The 17,584-nt window shown below is 47.1% G+C and overlaps 1 protein-coding gene across 1 annotated transcript in view; it reads left to right on the top strand.

The window, feature by feature from the left end:
- The window catches only part of ADCY5 (adenylate cyclase 5), a 158,982-nt gene that overhangs the window by 75,691 nt on the left and 65,707 nt on the right, over nt 1–17,584 (top strand). Inside the window, exon 2 of the mRNA XM_061407337.1 lies at nt 15,680–15,829. Within this exon, the coding sequence (XP_061263321.1) occupies nt 15,680–15,829 (150 nt within the window). The remainder of the gene's footprint in view (nt 1–15,679; nt 15,830–17,584) is intronic.

Raw genomic sequence — 17,584 nt, 5'->3', positions numbered from 1 at the left:
TTATTATCTGTTTGACTGTGCTGGGTCTTAGCTGCAGCACATGGGATCTTTCATCTTTGTTGTAGCATGTGGGTTCTTTAGTTGCAGCGTGTGGGATCTAATTTCCTGCTGCTGCTGCTGCTAAGTCACTTCAGTTGTGTCCGACTCTGTGCGACCCCATAGACGGCAGCCCACCAGGCTCCCCCGTCCCTGGGATTCTCCAGGCAAGAACATGGAGTGGGTTGCCATTTCCTTCTCTGGTGCATGAAAGTGAAAAGTGAAAGTGAAGTCGCTCAGTCGTGTCCGACTCTTAGCGACCCCATGGACTGCAGCCCACCAGGCTCCTCCGTCCGTGGGATTTTCCAGACCAGGGATCAAATGCAGGCCCCCTGCATTGGGTGTGCAGAATCTTAGTCACTGGACCCTCAGGGAAGTCCCCTCCCCATGGTTTTAAATTCATGTACTTTCCCAAAGCTCCCAAGTTTCATGACATGATACAAGCATTGACATCCTATCTTAATAGAACCTTTTTTTTTTTAAGATTTTTTATTGGTATATTGTTGATTTCCAGTGTTGTGTTAGTTTCAGTATACACAGTAAAGTGAATCACCTATATGTGTGTTAAACATATATTCACTCTTTTAAAGCTTTTTTTTCCCCCATGTGTGTGCTCAGTTACTCAGTTGTGTCTGACTCTTTGTGACCCTCTGGACTGTAGCCCACCAGGATCCTCTGTCCATGGAATTTTTCAGACAAGAATACTGGAGCAGGTTGCCATTTCCTAATCTTTGGATCTTCCCAACCCAGGGACTGAACCCAGGGCTCTTGTGTCTCCTGCAGTGGCAGGTGGATTCTTTACCTCTGCGCCACCTGGGAAGCCCCCATACTACACTATGTCTTAGCCAATAGACCATTACAGAGTACTGAGTAGAGTTCCCTGTGCTACACAGTAGGTTCTTATTAGTTATCTATTTTATACATAGAATGTGTTTATTTTATACATAGAATGTGTTTATGTCAATCCCAATACCCTAATTTATTCCTCCCCCCTTACCTCTTGGTGTAATACCACAGTTTGTACCTGAGACCCTTTGTGAAAGCTTCCAGTCCCTTGGGGTCTTATGGTTGAGTCTCAGCCCCTAGACACCCTCTCCTTTTCTCCTATGCATGTCACACTCCCAAAAGCCAGAGGGAGTGGTTGTCATGGGGTGCACCATCTGAAGTCTGCTGTAGCCTGGTAGATGAACAAATCTGAATCTTTGGAAAATGACACCCTAAAGGGCAGGGAGGGAGGCCAGTCCCTCTGTGACCCAAAGGTGGGGCTCTAGGTCAGTTCAAGTGTCGAGTTCCAGGCAGCAGTTGGATAGTCTGCAGATCAGCCTGTGGTCTCTCCCACATCTGCTGTGCCCCCAGCCCCTATTGCTTTGCTTCCCTTTGTTCTATAGCTGTGCTGTCCAACAGAAATATAATGAGAGGCACATGTGTAATTTTAATTTTTCCAGTCACCAAAAAAGTTTATGTTTAAATGGGTGAAATTAATTTTAATAATGTATTCTTACTTCACCCAGTATCTCCAGAATATCATTTCAACAGGTAATTAAAAAATGATTTCAAACTGGTGTGTATTGCTCAGTCATGTCTGATTCTTTGCGGCCCCATGGACTTCTCCAGGAAGTCCATGGACTTCTCCAGGCCAGAATAACTGGAGTGGGCAGCGGTTCCCTTCCCCAAGGGATCTTCCCAACCCAGGGATTGAACCCAGGTCTTGCACATTGCAGGCGGATTCTTTACCATCTGAGCCACCAGGGAAATTTTACATTCACAGCACACCTCCGTTCAGATGAGTCACATTTCCAGTGCTCACAGCTGCATGCAGCTGGGGGCTGCCAGTGTGAACGGCGCTGTCCTGTAGCTCAATAGATTCCTGTCCTCCTTTGTCTCTGTCATCCTCCCCTCCCTCTGCCTTTGGGTGAATCAAATTCTCTCTCTTTTCCCTTCACTCTCTGCTCTCTCCTAAGCATCCTAAGAAAGAGTTACCTTCACAGCCCCTATGGCTTGAAGTGAAGTGAAAGTTGCTGTCATGTCTAACTCTTTGCAACCCTGTGACCATAGCCCACCAGGCTCATCTGTCCATGGGATTCTCCAGGCAAGAATACTGGAGTGGGTTGCCATTCACTTCTCCAGGGGATCTTCCCAGGGATTGAAGTGGGTCTCCTACATTGCAGACAGATTTTTTACTATCTGAGCCACCAGGGAAAACCCTTTGCAGCCAGGACCCCTATTCCATCCTGTCTCCCTCAGAGGTCATGCATGGGGCCCTGACTACCTTGGACTCATAGAACCTCATCCACCTCTTCCACAAACTCTTCCGGTTTAATGACTCCCTTCCAGTTAGCTTTGGTGACACCACCTCACTCACTCCACTCACTATGCAAACTTCCGTTCCCCTGGAGAGCCATTCCTGGTCCATGCTTGCTTGGGACCTCCCAACACACTGCTCCCCCTTCCCTTTGCAGGTCCCCAACCCCTCTGAGACCCTGGTCCTTCTCATCTGTGGCATTCCCCACCTCTCTCACACACACACACTGCGAGGCTTGTGGACATCTTAGTTTCTTGACCAGGGATTGAACCCACACCTCCTGCAGTGGAAGCACGGAGTCATAGCCACTGGACCACCACAGAATTCCTATCCCCACCTCTTTATTGGTCTCTCCACCTCTTGAACCTTCCCCTTGACTACTTCTTTCCCAGCTGTCCAATTATTCTTCCCCAACTGCAGCTCTGATCACATTTCCCTGTTGAAAGCCCACAGCATTAGAGTTCGTAAGAACAGGGGAACATGCTTATGCTATAATGTTGAGTGAAAAAAAGCAGAACACCAAATTATAGAAACAGTAAGATCTCAGCTTCACAAAAGCAAAAACAAAAAACTGTGAGTAGATTAGAGAGGAAGGAAGTGGGGAAGCAGACACCATTGGTTGTCTTTGGGGGTGGTAAATTGAGTTTTTTCCCTATGATTTTGAAATTTTCTCTAATGAATGCACACTTTGTAAATTGAAATATTAATACACTTTTTATTTTGGGAAATGAAGCTACCAAGAGGTTTCAATGCTTCCTGGATTATGTGCCAGCCCCTTACCCTGACATGGATGTCCTTTGTGAAAAAGCTGTGAACCCCACTGTGTCTCAGTTCCCCTTGAGGGCTCTGTCCCAGTCAGGGGGGACTTCTTCTCATTCCCCAGATAGCCTTGCACCTTCCTCTCCACCCCTTAACTCAGGTTGTTTCTGCCACCTGGATGCACCTCTGCTATCATGCTGGTTGCCCAGATCCTGCCCACACCCCAAGCTCCATCTCCAGGACTAGCCTTCCTAGTCCCAACTGCCCAGACATGACTTCTTTTTCTTTTCCCATTTGACTTATTCTGGCTGGTTGTGTAGGCATCTGAATTCTCATCTTTTCTATTTAGAAAAGAAGTTCCTTCAGCCTGCCATGCTCAGAGTAAAAGCATATATGTTTTTCCTCTTTTTAAAATAAACATATCACTTTTCTCTTTTAAGATTCACACACACGGTCAAAAAGTAGGAAACTATTCAATGATCTAAAGAGAAAAGTAAAAAATACCTATAATCCCACTACCTAGAGACATCCTACCACTGTTAACATACATATAGTTTGAGACTGAGATCACGCTGAATTTGCAATTCTGTATTCTCTTTTTATCCCATGTGACATTATGTTTTGAAAACGTCCCCTTGATGTTGAATCTTGTTCAAATGAAACATTTGAAAGGCCTTGACATATTCCAGGGTATCAAAGCACCATAATTTATTTAACTATCCTCCAGTTGTTCAACATTTAACCGTTCCCCATTTTTAAATTTTCTAATTATTCTTGGCTGTAAAACCCTGCCCGAGCTACTGAGTCTCTGCAGCACAGATTCCCGAGAGGAGACCGAATCTGGGTCACAGAGTGTGAACATTTTTAAAGCTCTTCATACACATGACCAGAATGCTTTCCAGAAGGACTGTGTCTTCACATCCCCACTTAGGTATAGGAGGATGCCTGTTCTATTGCATTCTTGCCAACATTATTACCACAAAAAAATGCTTTGCTGGTTAAATGGGCTAATATTGTTTTCACTTGTATTTTGTTGCCTATTGATGAGGTTCACGTATCTCATATCATATCATGTGTTTATGTCATTTGTAATTTTACATCTTGGAAAAGCTTCATCTACATTATCCATTTTTTTCTGTTAAATTTTCCCAATCCAGGGATTAACCCAAATTTTACTCATTTCATTAATTTATAAGCCAGTTCATATATCAACAGTAAGAGTATTGTCTCCTCTGCAGAGTTGTTGAGTGTTTGTGGAACTAACTTGGGTTAGTGACTGCAAAGCCTGCAAAGTTTGTGTCCTCCCTGCTGCTTCTGTGCACGTGCTTGCCTCTACCGCCAGACGTGGCGTCCTGGAGGCCAGGGGCTGGGTGACCCGAGTTCAGGTTCCCCAGTGCCCTGTGCTCTGCACTGGGTCCTCAGTCAGTAATTTTTTAATGAATTAAGGGGATGTCCTGTTCAAGCAAGTACTGTTCCATGAAAGCTGCTTTTTTTCTCTGGCTATGTGCACAAGGTCTGGGGTTTCCTAGGAATCAATAACCAAAGGTGACAAAAATAAGTATACAGTGTGGCCGTCTCTCTCTAAGAGCACAGCTGCTCAAGTTACAGAATAAACTACCTCACTCATTATTGTCATTATTTGTTCTGAATTTTAAGGGAATCAAAATCACAATGTGATACCACCTCACCCCCACTAGGATGGCTATAATAAAAAAGATAGACACAGCAAGTGCTGGGGAGGGCGTGGAGCATCATCAGCCATTGCTGGTAGAAATATCAAAGGTGCAACCCCTTTGGAAAACAGCTGGGCAGCTCCTCAAAATATGTAACGTAGAGTTTCCGTGTGACCCAGTGTCTTAGTCCATCCAGGCTGCTATAACAAAATAGCAATACCATAGCCTGAGTGGCTTAAACAACATTTATTTCTCGCATTCTGGAGCCTGGGAAATCCAGATTCAAGTCACCAGGGTCTGGTGAGAGCCCACTTCCTGGGTCATAGATGGTCATTTTCTCACTGTGTCCTCACGTGGTGGAAGGAGATTAGCAAACTCTATGAGGTCACTTTTATAAGGGTGCTAATCTGACTCATGAGTGTGCCACCCTCATGATCTAACCACTTTCCCAAAACCCCACCTCCTGAAACCATCACATTAGGTGTTCGCGTTTTAACATATGCATTTAGGAGAAGGGGACATGGACATAACAGCCCATAACATGTAGCAATTCCAGTCCTAGGTATATGCTCAAGAGAACTGAAAACATATATAGAAACATGGATGTTCATAGCAGCATTATTCATAACAATCAAAAAGGAGACACTACTCAATTGCCTATAACTGATGAAAGAATAAACAAAACGTGGCATACCTGTACTGTGGACTATTACTTGGCCATAGAAAGGAATGAAGTACTGATACATGCTAAACAGAGAAGAATCTTGAAAGTATTACGCTACGTGAAAACAGCTAGACACAGAAGGCTATTGCATGATACCATTTATATGAATGTCTAGAACAGGCAAGTCCATCAAGACAGAAAATAAATTAGTGGTTGACAGGAGTTGGGGGCGGGGTGGAGGTAGGGGGGGGGAACAGGCAATGATTAATGGGTGTGGGATTTCTTTAAGGATGTTAATAACGTTCTGGAATTAGTGGTGAAGGCTGCACAACCTTGAGAATACATTAAAAGCTACTGAATGGTATACTCTAAAAGGATGAATTCTATGGCCAGAGCATCCCCAACCTCTGGGATCCAGTGTCTGATGATCTGAGGTGGAGCTGATGTAATAAGAAGAGAAATAAAGTGCACAATAAATGTAACGTGTTTATTAAATCATCCTGAAACCATTCCCTCAGCCTCCGGTTTGTGGAAAAATTGTCTTCCACAAAACCGGTCCCTGGCACCAAAAAGGTTGGAGACTGCTGTCGTGTGGTGTATGATCTCTATCAATGAAAAAAGAATTCAAGAAACCTCTACTGGGGTAAGAATTGGCCTTATAAGACAGGCGATGGGCCGTTCTCACTCACAGTGGCGAGTTCCTTGGATAGAGCTGGGTTAGAGGCAGCGGCTGTGAGTAGGTCTCTAATCAGCAGCGTGTTATGTGACCAGGATCTATAAAGAAGGCCTAAGGCACCTAGGAAGAGGGTGAAAGAAAGTTGAGTGTTCCTTTATTAAATAGAATCAAACAAAAGTGGACCTAAATTAAGTTGGGATAAATAACCGCTTAGTACAGTAGAACAGGACAAGCTCTGAACTCTGAGAATCCGATTGAGTTCTGCTGCTGTCTTGCTGTGTGGCCGAGGCTCCTGCATTAGTTCCTGCATTAGCAGGAGGAGGTGATGCCGCCCAACTTGCTTCTCTTAGAAGAATGCAGTGAGGATGCAATGAAATATGACCTGTGAAGGTGTTTTGAAGGTTGTAAATTGCTGCACCTAATCATTCTCAGATACATGTCCTATTTTAGTCTACTTTGTCTTTTCTAAATATGGATTAAGCGGATGCTAATTATTAATTTGTTTTTAGTAATAATAAAAGTGTATTAAGTTAACAGTATACTTTTAGAATCATACTGTAGATTGGTAATTTCCAGAGGCAGTAAGTAGCCCATATGATAGAAGTAGTAAGAAGAAGGGGGAATGTGGCCCATGATGAGACTTGTAGAATCTTAATATCAACACAAGAGTTTGGGCTTTATATTATTGGTGGGATTTGATCAGGAAAGTGTCTTGATGTAAGGGGATATGATGATCTCTGACACAGGATAGTTGCAGAGAGGATTCCAGTCTGGGTAAGATTGACAAGCTCCAGGCAGCTATATCCTAGCTGGAATGGAGAGGAGAAAGAGGTGCCACCTGGGCAGAACCCCTAATAGGAATGAAGAGAGCAGAGAGCCTGGTTTTGTTTGTCCAGAGCCACTGAGATGGACCAGCCACCCCCATGAAAGAGGACCTCATCACAAAAGCCCCCAGGCAGAGATAATGTGGCTTTGATGGCCAAAAAAAAAAAAAAAAAAAAGCATACAACAATCTTTATTTTTTGTAAAGGAAAATTTTTAAAGACACATCACTGTGATGAAAAAAGTTAAAATATATATTATTTTTTTATGTCATTTAGCCTCTAGTAATGCTTGGTACAGTATACAAGGAGCCCTGCTGATATGCTTTCTGAGTATATATATTTTAAGATTATCCTTCTTTGATTTATTTTATATAATAATGGGTTTCCACTGAGGTCCCCCAAGCTTCCCACCAGCACCATTCAGGAGAAATGAAATCTGGGCCAGACAGAAGGAACCCTTATCAGGCTTGTCAGCTCCTTTTATTGGGGAGTTATTTGGTTGCTAGTTTTGTGTGTTTGTAAACAGAAAAAGGACTAGAACAGAAAGGATTCTGCCTTTTAAATGTGGAGTCCCAGTCACATTTGCAGAGTGCTGTGGAGCTGGTCCTCATTCCCTAGGGACTCTGAGATGCTCTTGCCCCTTGTGTCCAGGTGGGTGGATTTGAACAATCAGATCCCGGCTTTGGCTTGCACTGAAGTGAGGTGATTTCAGACCCTTATGTGAAGAGGAAGCACTGTCGTCTGTCTGTGCGGGAGCCTCTGAGAGTGGGAGAGGATATGAAAGAGGGAGTCGGGTGGAGAGGGAGCTGGGTCACCCTTAGTGTGCTAGGGCTTGGCCAATTCTGGAGGGTGTCAGAGCTGGGGGAGGGCAGGTTGGAATAAACTTGAATTTCAGATAAATAATTTTTTAGTATAAGTATGTTCCCACTAGAGACTTCCCTGTAACACAAATGGTAAAGAATCTGCCGGCAATGCAGGAGACCAGGGTTCTATCCCTGGGGTGGGAAGTTCCCTTGGAGAAGGGAATGGCAAGCCACTCCAGTATTATTGCCTGGAGAATCCCATGGACAGAGGGACCTGGCAGGCTATAGTCTGTGGGGTTGCAAAGAGTCGGACACGACTGAGCGACTAACACACGTGTTCCCACTATCGCACACGACATACTTATACTTTAAAAAACACCTGTTGTTTATCTGAAATTCAAATATAACTGGACATCTTGGCCCCTCGCCTCAGTCACCTAATCTGGCTGCCTGGGGAATTCTGGTTCTTTATCTCGTACCATCCCCACCAGGTACACCCTGTGAACTACCAGCTGACCTGTCCAGAACAGAACCCATGCAGAATAGTAGGTTATGAGGAGGTCCTCCTAGCTTATTTTCGTCTGTTCCAAACCAGTTCATTCCTCATTCCTCTTTGCCTCTCACCTTTCTCAGGACTGGCAAACAGCATGCCTATGGCAATGGGCCCGTGGGGTCCTCTGAATACTCAAGAGCAAAGGGGCAGCAGGCATGGCAGTGTCCAAGGCAAGCTGCTGGGAGCCCTTTCAGGCTTCGCCACAGAGGCGCTGAACACACTAAGCAGTAACTTCACTGTGGCCAAATCAAACCTGCAGCCTGCAGACAGGAGAGATCGGGTTTCTGAAGTGCTGGAGAGTTAGGAATGCCAGTGGAGTTGTAAATATGCACAGGCACCTCCTCTGGGCTTCCCCTTGGAGACCAGAATTCCAAACATTCCCCTCTCCTGGGGTTTTTCCTGGTGTGGTCCTGGGACCTCCCAGACCCAAACCATCTGCAGGGCTGGTTTTAAAAGCAGATGCTGAGGCAGTGTAAGCCCTGAGGTTTGTTGTATTCTCAGGTGTCCCTGTTACTCCACCTGCTATGATGTAGATATCCCTTTACACACACACACACACACACACACACGCCTCTTTCATGTGGTTGGACATGTCCTGTGAAGTGTGCACAGGGAAAAGCAACAAACCCTTAATTAGGCCTTGTTTACCTGTTGTTGTGACTGATACCTGTTACTATTTACTAGTTAAGTATTTTGCATAAGCATGTATGAAGGGGCTCAATATTTGATCATCATTGTTAGTGGAGAAGAAAGCTGGTTAGCATTTGATTTGGACCCTCCTGTCGGAGAACGCAATGGCACCCCACTCCAGTACTCTTGCCTGGAAAATCCCATGGGCGGAGGAGCCTGGTAGGCTGCCGTCTATGGGGTCACGAACAATCGGACACAACTGAGTGACTTCACTTTCACTTTTCACTTTCATGCATTGGAGAAGGAAATGGCAACCCACTCCAGTGTTCTTGCCTGGAGAATCCCAGGGATGGAGGAGTCTGGTGGGCTGCCATCTACGGGGTCGCACAGAGTCCCATGACTGAAGCGACGCAGCAGCAGCAGCAGCAGCCTAAGGTGTGAGATCATTTTTAAGCTACAAACTCCTTTCTGGAAGACTGTTTGCAGAATTCCATCAGCTTTTACTGAAGCTTTCTCTTCATTCATAACCTTTGCATGTGCACAGGGATCTTAGCGTCTATTAAGACCTGCCGCACAGATTCTTGCCTTTTTGGTGGGTGTATGTGTGTTTGATATATTAATCTCTTAAGCGTTTTCACTCTCAGGTCCAGTTTGCCAAAATCACCCTTTCCAACAGGCCTTTCTGAAGACCTCTCTCACACCTAGCACTCTCTTCTGGCTCACCCCATTGTCTGTTTAGTGAATGGGAGAGAGGAACACTGAGGCATGCTAAGCTTAGCTGAGCCATTTGGACCCTATTGGGTTACAGCACATCGTTTTACCTGGATTTACACCCTCTGTTGCTATTGGCCTTCTGGCTGCAGGAAGAGTCAGATTACAGCAGGAGAGGCCAGGAGGATTAGTGCCGAGATACGCAGAGGCCAGCTGATAATTACTTCGAGGGTCATGTCTCAAAATAGACTCTGGTTCCTCTTTCTGGCCTCAGAGAGAGGAAAAGCTGCCCTTTCCCTGTCCAGCCGGCTCCTCATATTCTCTCTGCTAGTCCCTCCTGGACCTTTACTCTTGTTCTTTTTTTTCCCTGCTAATGCAGGAGATGTGGGTTCAATCCCTGGGCTGGAAAGATTCCCTGGAGAAGGAAATGGCAACCCACTCTAGTATTCATGCCTGGAAAATCCCATGGACAGAGTAGCCAGGCAGGCTACAGTCCATGGTGTCTCAAAAGAGTCAGACACAGTTTAGCAACTAAACAATAACAACAATTTATATACAGTAGAATTTGGCTTCTCTGGTGTACACACACACACACACACACACACACACACACACTCAGTAGTGTCTGACTCTTTGCGACCCAGTAGGCTGTAGCCTGCCAGGCTTCTCTGTCCATGGGATTTCCTAGGCAAGAATACTGGAGTGGTTCCCCATTTCTTACTCAGGGCATCTTCCAGACCCAGGGTACAACATGTGTCTCTCGTGTCTCCTGCACTGTTAGGCAGATTACCACTGTGCCACCTGAGAAGCCCTCTCTGGTGTGTAATTCTTTGGATTTGACAAAGGTATATGGATATTTAACCACCAACACAATCATGGTATGTAACAGTCCCATCACCCCGAAAGATCTCTTCTTGCCGCCCCTTTTAGTCAAACTCTCCCCAACCCCTGGCAACCGCTGATCTGTTTTCAGTCCCTGAAGCTTTGCCTTTTCCAGAATGCCATATAAATGGAGTCATTTATGTATGTAGCCTTTTGAGTGTGGCTTCTTTCACTCAGCGTAATTAACTTAAGACTCATCTATGTTATGTGTTATCATGAGATTGTTCCATTTGAACATAACTTTGCATGTGATTTGGGCAGATACTAGGAGTGAGCTTGCTGGTCAAGTGTATGTATGAGAAATGCCAGACTGTTTCCAAAATGGTTGTACCATTTTTCATTCGCACCAGCAAGGTATGAGAGTTCTAGCTGCTACACTCTTACCAGTACCAGTGCTGGCAGTTCTTTCTTCTTTTCATTTTTTAAAAAATATTTATTTTTATTTATTACTTATTTCTGTGCAGTCTGTGCTCTGGGAAAAATGGGCAAAACAGGGCTTCATATAGTTAGATCTTTTTAGGAGAAGATTTTATGAGTCCCAATTCTTGCATCTTCTATACCTAGAGAAACACTGGAAAGTGAAAGTGAAGTCTCTCCGTTGTGTCTAACTCTTTGTGACTCCATCAACTGTAGCCTACGAGGTTCCTCCATCCATGGAATTTTCCAGGCAAGAGTACTGGTGTGGGTTGCTGCTTCCCAACCCAGGGATTGAACCCCGGTCTCCAGCATTGCAAGCAGACGATTTTACAATCTGAGCCACCGGGGAAGCTCAGAGAAACACTGACATAATTAATGGTGACATCTGCTTTGGCTATTAAGGATAATTTTACAATTAAAAATCAAAATAGAGTAGCTATGGCTCAGACATCCAAGGAAATAACTAGGTGATACTATGGGTGTAATTTCAGACTAGACCTTGTATTGCTAAACACTTGAGTTTTCTGAGTTGTGTTAGGCTTGGATGCCACAAAACATTCTCAAAACAATGTCTGCTGACAGCTAGCAACTGCAACCTTACTTTTTATAAAACTAGGCAACCGGCTACCTGACCACAAGTCTCCCTGAAGTGCCTGGTCCAGAGCACAGTTTCAGGCCTGTGCTTCTGTAAGGAAATGAGATTTATTTTGTCAATTAAAATTCCAGTTGTCATTCCTCCAACTACTTCTAATTCTGTTACACCAAAATGGCAGACCAAGGGATTGAGATTTTAATCATACAGGACTCATATCTAGGACTTGGAACTCAGAAATACTTCCGATTCTGTGTCTATTCTCCAAACTGAGACAGTCTTATGCCACATTTTAACAGGAAGTTGTCAGAGTCATGGGCTTCCCTGGTGGCTCAGACGGTAAAGAATCCGCCTGCAATGCGGGAGACCTGAGTTTGATCCTGAGTTGAGAAGATCCCCTGGAGGAGGGCATGGCAGTCCACTCCAGTATTCTTGCCTGGAGAATCCCATGGACAGAGGAGCCTGGCATGCTACAGTCCATGGGGTTGCAAAGAGTCAGACACGACTGAGCCACAAAGCGCACTATTTATTTGGCTACTTTTGGTCTTAGCTGTGGGACACGGGATCTTTGTTGCATCATGAGGGATCTTTCATTGAGATGTGCAGACTCTCTAGTTTTGGCACGTGGGCTCAGCAGTTATGGCATGTGGGCTTAGTTGCTCTGAGGCTTTTGAGATCTTAGTTCCCGACCAGGGATCAAACCCACGTCTCCTGCATTGCAAGACAAATTTTTAACCACTGGACCACCAGGGACGTCCCTATTTTCATTTTTTAAATTTAATTTTATTCTAACCATTTTAATAGTGTTTAGTAGTATCTCGTTTTTTGTAAGAAATTTGCATTTCCTTAATGGCTAATTATTTCCATCTTTCTCTGTTTGCCATCCTTATATCGTCTTGGTAAATTGTCTACTTAAATATTTTGCTCTTTTAAAAAGTGGTTTGAGGGTTTTTTTATTTTTGATTTGACAGCTCTTTGTGAATTTTGGATTCAAGTCTTTTAATCAGATATGTGATCTACAAATAACTTTTTCCATTCTATAGCTTGTCTTTTCATTTTCTTAACAGTGTCTTTTGAAGGCAAATGTTCTTAATTTTGATGATGTCTAATTTATCAATTTATCTTTTCTTTTATGAATCATGTTTTGCTGTGGTATATAAGAAATTTTTGCCTAACCCAAGGTGTTTTCTTCTGGAAGTTTAATAGTTTTAGGTTTTACATTTAGGCCTATGAACCATTCTGAATAAATGTTTGTAATATTTTGTGAGATTTGAGTTAATCATATGGCTATTCAATTGTTCTAGCACCATTTGCTGCAAAAGATGATCCTCCTCCATTTAGTTGCCTTTGTATGTTTGTCAAAAATATGTAACACCTTTATTTAGGCGTGATAGATGATCTACAGGCATTTTTTCCCATTCTATGGGTTGTCTTTTCACTTTCCTAATGGTTCCTTTTGAAGCACAAGGCTTCTTAATTTTGATGAAGTGCAATTTATCTTTTCTTCTTTTATCATTTGTGCTTTTGATGTAATGTCTAAGAAATCACTGCCTAATCCTAGGTCATTGAGAGGTATTCCTATGTTTTTTTCTCAGAATTTATAGCTATAGCTTTCATATTTAGGTCTTTGATCCATTTTGAGTTAATTTTGTATATGGTACGAGGTAAAGTCTCCTACCTCATATGGATAGCAAGTTTGCTGAAAAGACCATTCTTTTCCCATTGACTTGTCTTGGTATCCTAGTCAAAACTCAGCAAGTCATAAACATAAGGGTTTATTTCTGGACTCAATTCTGTTGCACTGACCTATATTTCTTTTGTTAAAACAGTGCTGCACCAGTTTAATTACGGTAGCTTTATAGGAAGTCTTGAACTTGAGTAGTATTTCTTCCACCTTGGTTCATCTTCTTCAGAATTACTTTGGCTAGTCTAGTTGCTCTCTCCAGGGATACTCTGTCTCATGTCTGCCAGCCTCACCAAGCATGCCCCTCTCCCCAAGCCCAGGCTTCCCAGAGATCTCCACTTGCCCTGTGCTCTCCTCTACTCCTGTTTGCTTGGCATGATTCAGTTCCTGCTTCCTGCTGCTGGTTCTCTGTCGGTTGTGACCACTTATCTCCTCAACTGGACTGTAAGCTTCCATGTATCAGAAGTCTTCTTTGCTTGTAACAAACAGGTGGGATTTTTCTCTGGGATGTGTTTATATACAATGACAGTGGTAGGATTCTGGGGTGAATGGGGCTGGGGGTCGGGAGTTTTGACCATCAGCCGAGTTGCCCCCTCCCTGAAGGCTCCTCAGGGAGGCATCTGGGGGTGCCAGGAAGTGCTTGAGGGGAGCCCACAGTGTCTTTCAGCCGGAACATTAGAGTCTATCGTGCAGTTGAGGAGGAAGCAAGACAGAGATGGGAGAGGAAAAATCTCTTTGTGCATCGACTGGGGATGGACACGGTATGGGTCGTCTCCAGGGAAAGATGGCACTGCCTCCAGCATGGAGCCCACATGGCTGTGGGCCTGAGAGCCTGGGTGGAAGTCAGGGCCACCTCGGAGAGTGGGTGGGGTGGGGAAAGCCTTCAGGTAGAAGGCAGAGCAGCGCCAAGGACAGGACATCTACATCCAGAGAAAAAGAAGACCCTGGAAGAAGCATGTGGGAGCTGCTGCCGATCACTGCCTGGCAACTGAAGTCTCAAGGGGAGGCTCTTTGGGATCCAGATGGATAAGTGGACTGGAGACCAATTCAGGGCTCCCGGTGGGGATGGGGGTGGAACCACAGCAGAAGGCACAGGTCCAGCCTGGGCTCCGCTGCAGCAGTTGGGACTAAGAACTATGTGTTTGGAGGGAGTGGCTGAGGCCTAGAAAGCTGAGCCTGTGTGACTTCTGTCTGATATGGCCTGAGTCAGGGGCAGGCCCAGAATCCCTTCACCCAGACTGCCCAGGAGCTGTACCTGCCAAGAGCAGTTTTGGCCAAACGGCACCTTTTGTTGTTCAGTCGCTCAGTTGTGTCAGACTCTTTGCAACCCCATGGACTGCAGCAAGCCAGGATTCCCTGTTTTTCAGGATCTCCTGGAGTTTGCTCAGACTCAAGTCCTTTGAGTCGGTGATGCCATCCAACCATCTCATCCTCTGTTGTCCCCGTTTCCTCCTGCCCTCAATCTTTCCCAGCATCAGGGTCTTTTCCAGTGAGTTGGCTCTTTGCATCAGGTGGCCAGAGTATTGGAGCTTCAGCTTAAGCATCAGTCCTTCCAGTGAATATTATGGGTCAATTTCCTTTAGGATTGACTGGTTGGATCTCCTTGCTGTCCAAGGGACCAGATCTAGAATGTGCTCTGTCAACTAGCTTTTGTGGGTTGTGTTGTGTTTTCCCTCATTTTTTCAGTGAGTATTGCTTTCAAAAGAACTTCAGCTTTGTCCCTGTGACCTGATGACAGTGGTGTCTCTCTGCACACATCTCTGTCAGCACAGAGATGGGCATCCATGTGGAGTGGGGGTGAAGGAGGGTGTCCACCAACTGGTGTGTTGGGGGGAGGGTCATCGGGAGGTCCTGGTGCTGGTGTAGAGAAGGAGATGAGACCTGTGTGGACACTGATCCCTGCTGGCTGGGGACCTCATCCTCCCCTCCATCCCCAGAGGACTTCACACAGTGCTGTGCATCAGCAGCTATTTGCTTCTTGGAGCTGATCCCTGGGGAATAGCCAGCTAAGGCTTCTCCATGAGAGAGCAGTCCTTTGTCCTGTGTGGACCCTGTCACTCTTTCAAACGATGAAGTCCTATCCCTCTCAAGGAAACTTCCTTGCAGTGGCCTTGCCACCCCAACACCCACAGCTCTGACACAGCATCCCCAGGACACCTAACCTTGTCGCCTTTGGTACTATGGACATAGCCAGGATAATCATTCTGTGACTCAGCATCGTTAGGGCCATATTCTGTCGCAGGCCAGCCAAGCTCTGGGCTCTGAGGACATCAGGGAGCCTGACTGATTGCACTTGGCTGCTCCCAGTAGTTGGCTGTGGGTGGGAGCCCTTGGCATCTGTTTGCTAGCAACTAGGTGTGTGTTTGCTACAGTGGGACCTGGGGGCTCCGAGCCCTGGGAGTGGGAGGGTCGTGGTTGGGGCTCCAGTGCCTGCTCCAGGACTCAGCTCTTGTCCTCATCTCTTCCTCTGCAGCTCGTCTCCAACGTCCTCATTTTCTCCTGCACCAACATTGTGGGTGTGTGCACCCACTACCCGGCTGAGGTCTCGCAGAGGCAGGCCTTCCAGGAGACCCGGGAGTGCATCCAGGCACGGCTCCACTCACAGCGGGAGAACCAGCAGCAGGTGGGTGAGGCCCTCCTGCCCCGCGCGGCTGCCCAGCTGCTGCCTGCCCGCCAGCGATGCTCAGGGCAGCTGTCCAGCCCCTCCTGGGTGGGGGCCCAGGCCATGGGGGATGTTTCCTCTGGAGGGTGCCCAGCATTCTTGGCTCTGTGGGAATGCTCTCAAGAAGCTTTGGAGAATGAGCTCTGGGCTCAAGCTTTGGGCTGAGAGTGCCTGCTCAGCCTCCCTGTGGTTCGCACTCAAACTGAGCACCCAGGCCCTGGGAGGCAGGAAGCGGCCCTCCCTCCTGACCCCAGGGCTGATGAACTGGATGATGAGAGCATCAGCATTCCCTCCTGGGATGAAGGTGCTCCCGGGGAGGGGGAGGGGAAAGGAGAGAAGCCCAAGCTGTCAGCCCCATGATGCCCTCGCGAGGCACTTCCCATGTGCCGAGTTCTGGGGTCTGGTTAGTTCGAGAAAGGAAGACGGCCATGTCTCACCCTAAACCTCACCCTCAGGACTCCGGGGCCAGGAGGCAGGTCACTCATTCAGGCCACACACTCGGGGGCTTCTCTCCGTGAGCCCCAGGCAAAGAGACCTGCCCCCGCATGCTCCTCTGGCTGAGGGTGGGGTGGAGATTGAGGACTTGTCAGGGTTCCCTGCCTGGCATCCTGGGGCGTCCTGTTCGGGGTTCGGGTCTGGCCAGGTCACCCTTGTGTCTTCTCATGCGTGTGAACTGGATAGAAGCTCTGAGTCTGTACCGGGCACACTGCTCCCAGACAGCAGGCCTGGAGGGAGACCCGGGGGCAGCTGGGGGTGGGAAGCAGGCCGGCCGGCCAGGTGCTGGGGCTCCCACTGGGCTCAGACTCATCCTGGCTCTCAGAGGGAAGGTCACTACTCCGAGCCGGAGGGGCCTCGCTCTGTTCTTAGGTTAGCGTCTCCCCGCAGCCTGCCCAAACGCTGGCGGAGCTCTGTTCTGAGCTGCGCGCCATGTCAGGCGGGTGGCAGGTGTAAACATGGAAGGTCTGCCTTTGATCGTGAGGACAGGGAGCCGGAGGCGTGGACAGCAGAGCGGTAGTCACGTGCGCCCTCCTGCCTGGCACAGCGGGTGCTCCGTGAACCCTGCATGAGCTCAGTCCCCACGAGCGCGGAGCTCATCACAGTGTGAGGCACCCCTCTGCCTCTGTCTGGGTTCAGTCTAGGGAGTTACAGTGACCCGGCTGGTGACACAGACAGCTGAGCCAGGGGACAGAGTTCCACAGTGCCTCTCCAGGCCGCCCACCCCCATAGTCTGCCCCTGCTTCCCTTGCAGCCCTGTGCGGGGCCGCTGTGCCTGGCCAGGTCCCCAGCTCAGGCTGTCCCATCTGAGGCCTGGCCTTCCCACGCGTGCTCTTGGTCCCATCTAAGCTCCTGGTCCAGCTCTTGAATGAAACCCATGCCCAGAGGTGTCCCTGAGTCTTCCCACTGTCTCTTCTTGACACGGTTACCTCACTTCTGCACCCTACTCACCCCCAAGCCCCTATCTGCCTCAAAAGCCCCCTCTCTCATGCCCGTCTCAGGCCCCAGCATCACTTACCTGAGATCAGGATAACTTCCCGCCCCTTCTGGTTTAGGGAGTGCCTCCCACACCGCCCCCCTCCCCCACGCCTGGACCTCACCCTTTTGCAGTAAAATTAGCATTTATAGCATTTACAGTTCATCACAGTTTACTTGTGCTGGCCCTGGCCAGGCTAGACATTCCAGCAAATCCACAGGGATCTTGGGGGAGGTGGGGGGGAA

This window comes from Bos javanicus, chromosome 1 (genome assembly GCF_032452875.1).
Source record: "Bos javanicus breed banteng chromosome 1, ARS-OSU_banteng_1.0, whole genome shotgun sequence".
Taxonomy (NCBI): domain Eukaryota; kingdom Metazoa; phylum Chordata; class Mammalia; order Artiodactyla; family Bovidae; genus Bos; species Bos javanicus.
Note: the sequence above shows the minus strand (reverse complement) of the source record. Positions and strands in the feature narration are given on the sequence as shown.